We start from the raw sequence: 12,497 nt of genomic DNA, 5'->3' as shown, positions 1-12,497 counted from the left end.
ACTTGGAAGGCTCTGGTCGTGACCATATTCGCAGGTCCGCAAATCGATTCCTCGTCGGGCTATCTTTTTGGACATATTCTCATCACCTTCTTCTGTCAACGACGATGACAACAAATACGCCTTAATGCTGCTAGTCAATATTACATGTTATGATTCTTTATCATTTACCTCAACACTAAAGCTTTTGACTCCATTTTTTTATTTCTTAGTGTAAACATGGTTACTCGCCAGTTGTGACTGACATTCCATTGTGATTGATAATGTTTCTGTTGCTTGCACCTTCCGTCTGAACCAGAAATTGAAACAAGAAAAACATTCATAATACTTTTTTTTTAAAAGACATGCCACCTATATAGCGATTGTTTTTCTCTTTAAAATTAATGAATGTTACATTTAAAAACATTGTAACATTTTTATCCCACCCGCTTCCCTTTTATCCCCATAAGAGACTCCTGGTTAACCGAATGTCTATAGATCTACTACACTTTATAATATTCTAATGATAGGCCTTTAGATTTAGACTTAAAAGACTACTCGCAAAACTTTCCTGAACATTAGTTTATTAAAACTCTTTTTAACCAACACAGCTTTACGTTCGGAAATTCCCGAAAGCGACAGTCCTCTCAAAACGTTATAGAAGATCTCAACACTGACCTGCAACGTCACAACCAGTGGGCGGTTGAGACCAATAACTTGTTTCCATGTCATACATAGCTGTGATCTGGCAACGAGCTATTGGTTTAAACTGCCCACAGGTTGTGACGTTGCAGATCAGTGTTCCGGCCTTCTACAACGATTTGCCTCACTCAAAACCGATGTTGGACGTAGTCCTAGACGTATATATGTCTATGTACATATCTAAATCTCTAGCCAAAGTTAAATTTAATTTTTTACTTGAAAAGGATAACGGCCAGACCTGAGTTTTCCCCGTGTGGCCAACGAGCTAGTAATTCTTTTCTCAGCAATATACATCAACTGTTAAATTTCTAGAGAAATCGTTAGAGCCAGTTTTGATATCAACTGTCCATGTTGGTTACTGGCTGGTTCCAGACTCCACGAAGTTCTGACTTGAATAGAGGTATTGCGAAAAAGTTTCCAAACTTGATTTTGTGTATAAATAATGAAATACACGAGTCTGGCGCAAATACGATTTTTTTAGGCCTTCCCTACTCTAGTTGATGTTTTAAATTGTAGGCATCCTGTATGAGTAGTCACATCTAGTCTTCGTATATTTCCTGGTCACTTGCTCAGTCAACTGTGTCAAGTGAACGTGCCGTTCTGATTGGTTACACTTGACCCTTGACCCGCTGACTTCATTAGCACATTCTTGTAAGCATTAATCTGATAACAAACTTGACGTTAGCTGATAGAATACATTCTTCCAATTCTCGTCTGCTTTGTTTCACCCATTGGCGGTCAGAGATGTGATTTAGATTGAGTTCATTAAGTTGGGTATTAGCTCATCCTTCATTGGTCAGACTTGTTTCGATATTTCACGTGATTTTTTCTTATTATGCACGTCACGTCTTCATTTGGGAGTGGATTTTGTAAGGATATAGTTGAATTTACTTGCTGCTCACTGTTTGAGGATAACACTGGGGCTCTGAAGAATCTGCATTTTGAGCATTGATTTCCTCTTTGATTGAGTTTAAACTTTAAACAGACATAGACTTACCACGCGGGCTGATCGGCACATATGGCGTCCAGCTCTCTCCTTTGAGATTGTTTGCAAGTGACATCCTCCGCAGCCTCCCCAGACTCTTCCCAGCTCGTGCCTACAGATATTGTTTTCCTCTTTTTGACCTCCATGTTATGGTGGTCGCAGGAGAAAGCCTGATATTGTCATACCTTTGTTTCAGTCTCAGAGCCTGACATTAACATTACATTGTCATACCTATGTTTCAGTCTCAGAGCCTGACATTAACATTGCATTGTCATACCTATGTTTCAGTCTCAGAGCCTGACATTAACATTGCATTGTCATACACATGTTTCAGCCTGCTCGTTCAAGGGAGATACAGAGAAGGAGGACAGCTGTTGTCACTTATGATCCTCATCAAGCTGGACATACCTTGGAGTATGATGATCAGGGCACCATGAGTGACTTAGAGCTGCCCTCATTCCAGAGGGGAGGATTCACCAGAACCAGCCTACCCATAGTCAGGAGCGCCTCCACCTCACTGGAAAGACCTCTAGGTAAGGAATAGATCAAATGTGGTGACAGTTTCATACATAAATAAAACTTAATAAATTCGTAGTGTATTTTAGTTTAGATTAACTGATGGCAATAGCATTTCAATACTGATAAGTCTAGTTTCTATTTCAGGGCTGGTGTTTCTTGTCTATGGTGATCAGACCAAGAAGTCTCTGCTGCCCAATGAGATTACTACACTGGACACAGTGAGGGCATTGTTTGTGAGGGCATTCCCAGATCTGAACCTTGAGATGTTAGAGAATCCAAGGAAAAAAATCTACCTTCTAGACCCAGCTACTAATATTTACTTTCAACTGGAAGATCTCGCGTATGGATATGTTTGTTTGTTTGATTATCATTCTAAATATTTAAAATATTCATAATTAGAAAACCATATTTTATTTTAGTTCTCAAAGGTAAATAATTGTTTTGTTAAACTTAAAAAATGCTGTACTACTCATCCACACCAAAGTTCATAAATCTAAGTCCAGCCATTCTGTGGAAGCTTGGTTTAAGTGTTTGCTGATTGGAATTGCCAGAAATATTCAAATGTAATTTAGGCTAGTCTACTGGCTTCAAATTAAACAGAAGCCCCTGAGATGACCCAGTCTTAAATGAATACCTAGTGTCAACTGTTTGGCATTGATCTTATCACCTTTGATCTTTGGCATTGTGCTTATCACAGATGAATTCAATTGAAGCCTGACCCACTATTGGTCACAATATCCTTTGATCTTAAATTGATCTTGACCAATGATCTTCTGTAGAAACTAGTGAAATTAACTTAAATGACCTATAAGTCTAGTTAACTGTATAAATGTATAAATGTTTTTAAAATACTTTTATACTTTCTTTTTAGTGAGATCAAGGACAGGTCAGTGCTAAAGATTCATGAGACTGACAATGATGAACCCCAAAGGGTCAGAGAGAAGCAGGAGGTCAGAGGTCGTACAGTGCAGATGCCAGTGTCTCGCTCACACTCAAGGGGTCCCTTTGGTGATGTCCCTGCCACAGCACTTGATGTAAGTCAAATCTAGAGGAAAAAGTGTCATGAACTTGAGCTGCTGTTAGCTCTTTATAAAAGTTTGTTCTGATTGGCTGGTGAGGATTATTTGTTTGTTTTAAATGCTTTGGATGTTCCGTCAAAGCTGAAAATAATCTTCATCCTAGTCCAAACCTCCTGAAGGATGACAGGTGGGGGTGACAGCAGGCAGGGTATGAACTAGGGACCATTGAGATGACAGAACAACAGTCCAGCGCACATACCACATGACCAATAAGTTGAATCATGGTCCATTTTATATCTAGCAAGTTATTAGCAAATACATTTGCTTTCTATTTTGTGGAACAATGTGTGCTGTGAATGCTAAACTCAATAAACTAAAAGGTCCTGATGCTGTAAATAGCCCACATCAGATATCTGTAGTAAATTTAAAAGTTTGGACTATCAAGTTGATTTTATAATGACCCATCACAGATGTAAAATCTAAACACTACTCGTGTGGGATCTAGGTGCAAGGCCTAGTATCTTCAGACATTAAATTTGCTATATATAGATATAGACTTGACTATAAGATAAAGATTTGGCTATAAGATATAGATTTGACTTATCTTGCTTGGTTTTTCTGACTCCCTTTTATGGAATTACTGAGAAGTAACGGACGTTTGACACTTGGTAACACTCAACATCTTACTCCAGCCAACTGCTGGCCCATCACTTATACATCAATGATAACATGGCCACTACTTGGTTGTGCAAAGTAGTTCACTCAGAGTTCATTCTTGAGCTGCATACAACAGCACCCTGCTAATAATAAAACTTGTCTTCAAGTCCAAAGACTTGGAGTGCTGTATTTCTAGTGGCTATGCAGTCTTAGCTGTGATCTACATATTTAGCCACATCCATTACACACATAATAATTGTCTGCCAGTGGTCAGTTTAGGGCCTCTTTCCGCCATCTACGTCTGTGCCTGGCAGTAGATTTCCTACTTATCCCAATACCACCATTAAAAATTGCACACAAAAGCACCCAGCTAAGATTCTATGACACTTTCTTAACATCCTGTTATATAAGCCAATGCCATTAGGATTAGAGTCTTATTAAAGTAAAATTGTCAATAAAGAATCATCTACTTCATGATTTATGTTGTTCATCTCCAGGTGGTCAAGTCCCACTCACTTCCACCTCAGGTGTCTCACAACTACCAGGAGCTAATGCAAGAACAGCAAAACCAGTGGGAGAGGCGGTCACGGTCTAGAACCCCAGAACCAGCTGACCGTCCTCGCTCGCTATCAGCTGGGTCATCATCACGACAGAGGTAAGAACAAATGACCTTCAGTTTTATTTACGAACTTATGTTTAATGGCAATTTTGAAGATCTCTGACCCAGATTGACCCTGCTGCTCAAATTGTATGTGCAGTTGAATCTGGTTAATCAGACTACCAGTTAATTGGAGCAGCTGCTTTTTAAAACCTAAAGTACTGAAACAGATGCAAATTAATCAGCTGAACCCATTGAATTGTACTAGATGGTTATCAAGACCAAGATGATTGCATCTCGATGTGGTCTGATTAACTTAATTTAACCATAGCTGAAGCTCAGCTGAATAGACGATTGTCAGTTTTATTTTTAAAGTTAATGGATAGTTTGTTTTCGTTTGATTACTTTGTTTATTGACTTACATCTCAATAATGATTCAACAGATTTTCACACTCTCCTGATAGGCTGCCCACACCAGAACGTGCACCACTGAACCCGATTCCTGAGAACAGACAACTCCTTCCTGGCTATCAGGATCCAGGGAATTATTATGAACCAGTAGGTCCTGCTGCCCACAGAGGTCCTTATCCAGCCCCTGTATATGATGTCCCTGCCTCCTACCAAGGATACCCCCCAGCTTCTCCTGGTATTTCCCAACAGACCTACCTAACACGCAGCACGAGAGCCCCTCCATTAGCCCTTCCTCAGCGAGCTATTGGCCCAGCGCCAGATCCAAGTAAGTTCATAAACATCTTTTTACACTTTCAGGGGAATGTGCTTTTAATATTATTTATTTCTTCTCAATTCTGGCAGAGTTATGTTTGCTTGTTGATTCTGACATTTTGGTGTTTCGAAGTCATTGTCTTGGCCTGTCACAGCTGTGCTTGTCTGTCATAACTCAATCCATTTGTTTATATTGTCATGCACATCAACAAAACATTCAACTTCAGTGCATCTCACATCACGTTGTCTATGCTTCATGGATACTTTTTCAGTTCAGTTTGAGCTTGCTTTAAGTGTTTTTCAAATTCAATGAAATCTTTATCAAATTCTTTGACTTTATATCTACTTTTATTAATTATATTTTTTATGGATCAAACTTTTGGCAATAATGAAATAATTTAAATGGCACAATTTGAGAAACACTGAATGCCATGCTTTTTGGAATTAAGTTCAAAACTAGTGGCATGCTACACATTTTCATAACAATTAGGAGAAGCAGCAAGGCTTGGTAACAGACAGGGTCTGCCCTATGCACCAAATACACCAAATGGAACCTACCAGCAGCGGTCACAGAGTTTTCGCATTCCAGCCTCAGAGCGAGATGGCACAGATTTGGTTAGATCGCATTCTGTGGCGCCATCTGATGACACAACAAGGTAAGACTACTAGAACATTTTCTTGCAAAGCATTTTTTAGTTTAATTTTGTAAATATTGTCTTCTGTTCTATTTTATAAATTGTGTACCAAACAGAAGGAATTGAAGACATATTGAATCACATTTTGTTATTTTGTACTTAATTATATTATTATTTAACACACTGAGTAAAGATGCTCTTGGCTTCTGAACCGAGGGGTCTTATTTTTTATTCTGGGTGAAGAGAAGGATTTGCAATCTCAGGATTTTTAGGGTGCCCGAGTCTAGCCAACTCTTATATATAATGTTTGCTGGCCACATGACACCCTTGTTAACTGTGGGCCAAAGAAACAGATAACTTTTCATCTTTTACTTAGATCACAAGGTCTGAAAGCGTTGATTTGACTTACTTTTTCTATACTGAATATCAGTTATGTTTTAATTTTCTGTCTGATCTTATCTTATCTTACACCTCAATACTACTAGATATTCATATGATTTGAGCATTAAACAAATATAATGACTTTATTACCCTTACCTGTTAGATTGTACAATGTACATTCTTCTCTTCTGTAATAGTATATTTTTTTCAAAGTTCTCTAGTTACGTAGTGCAACAATTTAATCATGAATTCATTGAATTATTAATGCTGATCCAATTCTGACAATAACTCCCCATCTCATCAATGGATCCTATTCCATTTGTTTTTATTGTGTGATAAGCCACACTGGATTAAGAGAAGACATTTACTAATTAGCTTGAGTGTTGTATATAGTTGTCTGGTATTCATTGGTGGATTAGACTCACAAGTGCGTTGAGCCTCTCCTGAGCTGAAGTTGTTTGTTTCCCAATCTCATTTTCACAACGCTGTGGTCTTTAGAGATGCCGTCAGGACTTTGGAAATTTGAGTCGAATTTATGTCACTCTACAAGGTTCTAATGATATAATCTTTTAATTCTGATAGTATTTAAGTTTATAGCTGTAGGTTAGTCAGTGGATATGGCATTCAATAAATGTGGTAGTCTTCATAAAGCTTGTATGTATTACAGGTAGGCGGTGGAGAACTATCTTTCAAAGGTTGTAAGATTAAATTCAGTAGATTTGTTCACAAGTTAGGTTTTATAGAAAGTTGGCAACTTACCACTTTATAATCACTTTTTCATTTAGATTTGTATCTGTTGATGTTGGAATACTTCACTCTTACCATTTTAAAGCTGCAGCCAACTTGATGAATTTCTACCTTAGATAGTACATACTTGTTTGGCCTCTTTGTATTAGTATTTATTGGTAGTCAATGTTTTGTTTAGTTGGTTAATTTTTTTCCCTTTCAAAATGCCAACAATTTCTATAATGTTTTTTTAACATTTTTAGCATCAAGTCAAAATATAATTTAAAAAAGTAAATATTTTTTTTTTACTAAATCAAAAGAAGAATCATCAGAGTTATTTATTGTAAATAATAGTTTAACTATCTACTATTCTAGCTATTGACTTACTGATTTACTTGACTTATTACTTTTGACTGCAAGTTGTGTTGCAACAGTACTTTGTATTGGTTTCTGTTCTTGGCTATTGCTTCAGTTGGGTCCATGTCCATCCTGCCATCAGTGGCTTCCCTGTCTACAGATCTCCTTCATGTTTGCCTTACTCTCCCAGCCTTGCTCTCTTCTTGTGGGTTCCAGTCCAGAGCCTGCTTTCTGTTCTTCTTGGTCCCAACCCAGCCCCATTAGTATTTTTATCTTGCTCTGTTTGCCAGGTTGTTTTCCACAGACTGTTTGTGATTTCATTTAACCATCTAACACCCATTTTATGTTGGAAATGTTTGATGGTGAATACCTGGAGTTTGTCTTTCCTAGTCATTACTCTGCAAGTCTCTGCTTTCACATTTGTAATGAACATGCAGAATTTATTTTGTGTCTAACATTTATTTCATATAGAACATTGTTTAAACCTTCACATTTTGAAATATTATCAACACTTGTTCTTGTTTTCTTGATGGATAAAGTAGGAATCGTATTGAAAAGATGGAGCAGCAATTGGCAAGCCTAACGGCTTGGGTTCACTACCAGAAGGCAGATGGAGTGAAGGCCCCAGTGCAGCGTCCATCAAGTGCTAGCAGCTTGTCTGACAGCTCCGAAACTTTCCCAATATCTTCTGCAAGTAGTAAGTAGCCCCCCAGGCAGTGAGTCTCAGGCTGTAAGATGATGTTACCTCCCATGACCACTTCTGTTGTGTGACACTCTGTTGTCCTAGTAATTTGTGTGTTTGAGAAGATTTGTTTCAGATTGTATTTTGCATCTTGTTGCATGTTGACCTGGTTCTTGAGCTGCTTTTCATTTCCAAATGCCAGATATTTTTGTTTTATTAGCAGAAATAAATCATATATTTTATGTTACATAAAATTAGTCATCTACTAAATTTTCAGCAACTTAGTGTTAATTTGGTAAATTAATTTGTATAAATATTGGAAACATTTAGTTAAAGATCCATCTGTATGTTCCTTCAGAATAATCAATATTGAAACAAGCAAAAAAAAAGGGGGCCACTTTTTAAAATATAAACTTTATGACCAGAAGAGATAATGTACACATTTCAGTCCATAATTAAAATGTCAAATAAATTAATGTCCACAATTAACTTCTTTTGTTCAGCATCATAAATTATACAAAGGAATGTGAATGACACTATGAATAGATTGTATTTCTATGGAAGTAGCAAGAAAACGTTAGCTCCTGAAGTATTTGCTATTTAAGATCTTTATAATACAGTTCAATAGTTTCAATTTCATTAGGTTATCACTCCCTCTGAGTTATTTCTGGATTTTTCATTTAGGTCTACACAATCAGGGCTCTATTAATTATCCAATTTACCAAATGTATTTCAGTTCACTTATTGGAACCAAAATAATTTCCTATTCTACATTCCAACTGTATGGCTAATTGAAGGCATGACTGAAGTGTCATTGAACACATTGTTACACTTTAGTACCTTTGGTTTATTCAGCTCAATACTTTTGTATTTATCCACATTATATATCCTTGACTGATCTTGTCTACAACATGTTGAACTAATAACACATAATAGATTGTAGCCTGCACTGCTAAAGTTTTTTATTTAGAAAATCTGCTAAAAATAAATGTAAATCTCAAAAAATATTTTTTATATTTTATATTAGATATTAGAATCAGGTTTTACATTTTGCTAGAGAATTATTTTTGTATTATTTTTTTAAGAAAAGGGATTTTCTTTTCTGTGTGCATATTTATACACAAATTTTCTGAAGCATTATTTGAACTAACAGCTTTGATGACTATAATTTCTCACCATATTTTCAGAGCACAAAGGAGTCCGAGCTCCCATTTCGACTGTAGCTACTACAACTAACCATGTAGTCAGATCGCAAGGTCTTAATGTTTTCCTTTTTTGCTCAATATTTAATATTTTGTGTGTGTCTAATTTTTTGTGTGTGAATTCCTTTTTGTTGGTTAACACTTTGATTGCTTTGGCTTTTTTTTTTCTTCTCTTTTCTCTATTCTTTTATTTTATTCTTCTCAATGGGTTGTCATTGCTGTACTTTAGGTTTAGTAGATTACATTTTTATTTATTTCTTCAATGATGGGAAAGGCTTCTAGGTTTTAAGAACAATAAGCTGTCAGAAAATTTACAATCAATCAATAAAAAAAAAATTTATTGAAAAAACTCTTCTGTCCAGAAAGAATGTTTTCAAAATAAAAGATTTAATAGACTTAAGATCAGCTGAACACATTGAAACTATCTTTACAAGTCTAAATCAAAATGAGTTTTTTAAAAATTATTAGTAGTACTCTGTGTTTCGTAAGTTTATTATTTATATATGGCTTCTATATGGATTTTGTAGGGTTGCAATTTGGTTTATAAACTTGGCATAGTTTTTTTTTTAATTTATACTGTTAAATTTAATTGGTTAAAATTAACATACTTTTATTATTCTCTGTCACATTGCATACACAAAAAAGTAAATTTAGAATTCATGGCCATGTTGAAACTCTTTAAAAATATATAGCCTAATATAATGACATAATTTACCATAGAATCGAATTCTAGTTGTAAAAAGACGTTTTAATTTATTGATATTACAAAGTCACCACATCTGGATCTAGTTATAGTTACAAAATTTTTAATAAGTCTATGTAGGTCCAGGTAACTAGTTACAGCAGTATAATCATGTTGACCATTGATGCAATTTGTAATCACAAACCAAAGATGAAATGTTTACATAATCAACAATACAAATGTAATGCATGACAGATAATGGTTGGATTATATTTTATTGTCTTCAGTTTTTTTCTTGGAAGTTTTCCTCCCTCTGTTTAGTTCCTTTTTGATATTTGTTCTCTAAACATCAGGGCTTGACTTTTATATCATTTTATGTTCTAGCTTAGTAGTTTTGATTTATTACTTGATGTAAAATTGAACAAACTGATTGCTTAGAACATTTTCTATTCCTGAACTTAGTAGCGACACAAAATGTCACAGTTAAAAGAAAAAAGATTGTCTCATGTTTCCGTAGGTCTATCTGATATTCCTGATGGCTATCAAGGCTCCTCAGGAATCAGCTCAAGGGAGTCTACTCCACTCAGTGCCCAAGCAGAAGTGACAGTCAAACTGGCACAACTTAAATCTGACCTCCATGTGCTTCGAAGACAGCAGCAGCTGAACATGGAGGCCATGAAAGAGGAGTTTCTGGCAGTTGGGAATCAAATAAAGGTTTGTGCATGGGTCTAAAAATAACTTTTTCCCAAATTTCTGAACATAAATGTCAATGTAGATTCTGTTGAGTCCAGCTGAATGTTTCAAAGAAGCTGAATTGAATTTCTGGTTGCAGAAAGTTCTTTCGTCTGTTCCTGAATCTGAAAATCAACTCAACTTCCACAACAGAAATGAAGTCACATTGGCCAAGCACTCTTATAACCAGGAGAAAGAAAAGGTCCACAAGGAACTCAGGTAGTTAGAGACATGACTTGACGCCATGACTTTGACTCCTTGAGTTGACACCATGAGTTGACTCCATGACTTCATGACTTGATGACATGACTTGACCTAACATACTCTACTTTGTACATGCTCAAGTTACAATCTGATTTCACACGGTGACATTATGCCCTGCCAACTTTTATTGTATTCCCAGTGACTTGGAAGCCAGTGTAGAAGAATTGCGCACTGATGTCCTGTCCAGGCAGTGTCGTGTCAATAGTGTGGATGTGGAAGGGATGGCCTTATTGTTGAGTAATGTCACCAAATCATTGGCGGAATTAAAAGGTATTTTGTTAAGACTTGTCTAAAATAATACATCTGAAGTTTTATTTATTTCATTTAAGAGAAATATTTTACAATTATTACAAGGAAATCAATTATGTTTGAAATAAAAATCCTAAAATGCTTCAATCTGTTAAGAGAAAAGCTACCCATAAGTTCTAGAAGTTTTGACAATTTATCTATAAATATCCTAAACCTATTTTTTTTTTAAAGTTAGGGACAGAATAATCATTAAGGTGAAATGAATTCATCATTTGGACAATTTTAAAATGAACTGAATAACTTTCATGTAGTGAAACTTTTATGCTTATATCATTCTCAGGGTGCTATGGTACAATCTCATTTTTAGACCAGCAAAGGGAGGGGGGGTATCTGGGAACTCAGTAAACACAACTCTGCATGAGTCAGGTGTTGAACCTTGAGCCCCTTTGTTAGGTAGTCTAGCTAAGCTCAAGCATACTTAACCTCTCGACAACACATCCCATAGGATCTCAATAACAAAATCTGACACAAATTGATCCAAAAACATGAGGATTTCTCTCGTAAAATGTTCGGATAGAATACAGTTCCACATTACTATGCGCAATCAGGTTATACAGTTCCACATTACAATGAGCAATCAGGTTATACAGTTCCACATTACAATGAGCAATCAGGTCATACAGTTCCACATTACACTGAGCAATCAGGTTATACAGTTCCACATTACACTGAGCAATCAGGTTATACAGTTCCACATTACAATGAGCAATCAGGTTATACAGTTCCACATTACACTGAGCAATCAGGTTATACAGTTCCACTTTACAATGAGCAATCAGGTCATACAGTTCCACATTACACTGAGCAATCAGGTCATACAGTTCCACATTACACTGAGCAATCAGGTCATACAGTTCCACATTACAATGAGCAATCAGGTTAAAGAACAACAAAATATGTTCATTTATTTTCAGCACGTTTTCCAGAACTCCAGAGTCAGTTAAAAAGTGTCATGGATGCTGAGATGAGACTAGTGGTGTCAGAAGAGAAGTAAATACACATTTGATTATATAGGCAATGACAGGCTCAACAGATCCATTTGCTATTTCATCCATTTGCTATTCCATCCATTTGCTATTTCATCCATTTGCTATTTCATCCATTTGCTATTTCATCCATTTGCTATTTCATCCATTTGCTATTTCATCCATTTGCTATTCCATCCATTTGCTATTTCATCCATTTGCTATTTCATCCATTTGCTATTTCATCCATTTGCTATTTCATCCATTTGCTATTTCATCCATTTGCTATTTCATCCATTTGCTATTTCATCCATTTGCTATTTCATCCATTTGCTATTCCATCCATTTGCTATTTCATCCATTTGCTATTTCATCCATTTGCT

General features: G+C 36.0%; 1 protein-coding gene across 13 annotated transcripts in view; it reads left to right on the top strand.

The window, feature by feature from the left end:
- Positions 1 to 12,497, top strand: part of LOC106065710 (coiled-coil domain-containing protein CG32809-like) — a 139,022-nt gene that overhangs the window by 121,659 nt on the left and 4,866 nt on the right. For 8 of the 13 annotated variants that reach the window (XM_056020502.1, XM_056020492.1, XM_056020513.1 and 5 more), the window contains 12 exons: positions 1,998 to 2,196; positions 2,327 to 2,522; positions 3,054 to 3,216; positions 4,356 to 4,513; positions 4,900 to 5,192; positions 5,670 to 5,835; positions 7,818 to 7,975; positions 9,148 to 9,216; positions 10,362 to 10,558; positions 10,677 to 10,795; positions 10,980 to 11,110; positions 12,064 to 12,139. In XM_056020502.1, coding sequence (XP_055876477.1) covers positions 1,998 to 2,196; positions 2,327 to 2,522; positions 3,054 to 3,216; positions 4,356 to 4,513; positions 4,900 to 5,192; positions 5,670 to 5,835; positions 7,818 to 7,975; positions 9,148 to 9,216; positions 10,362 to 10,558; positions 10,677 to 10,795; positions 10,980 to 11,110; positions 12,064 to 12,139 — 1,925 coding nt within the window. The remainder of the gene's footprint in view (positions 1 to 1,997; positions 2,197 to 2,326; positions 2,523 to 3,053; positions 3,217 to 4,355; positions 4,514 to 4,899; positions 5,193 to 5,669; positions 5,836 to 7,817; positions 7,976 to 9,147; positions 9,217 to 10,361; positions 10,559 to 10,676; positions 10,796 to 10,979; positions 11,111 to 12,063; positions 12,140 to 12,497) is intronic. The other 5 variants (XM_056020528.1, XM_056020521.1, XM_056020542.1 and 2 more) reach the window with 5 other exon arrangements.

This window comes from Biomphalaria glabrata, chromosome 1 (genome assembly GCF_947242115.1).
Source record: "Biomphalaria glabrata chromosome 1, xgBioGlab47.1, whole genome shotgun sequence".
Taxonomy (NCBI): domain Eukaryota; kingdom Metazoa; phylum Mollusca; class Gastropoda; family Planorbidae; genus Biomphalaria; species Biomphalaria glabrata.
This window is presented reverse-complemented; position numbering and strand designations above follow the sequence as displayed.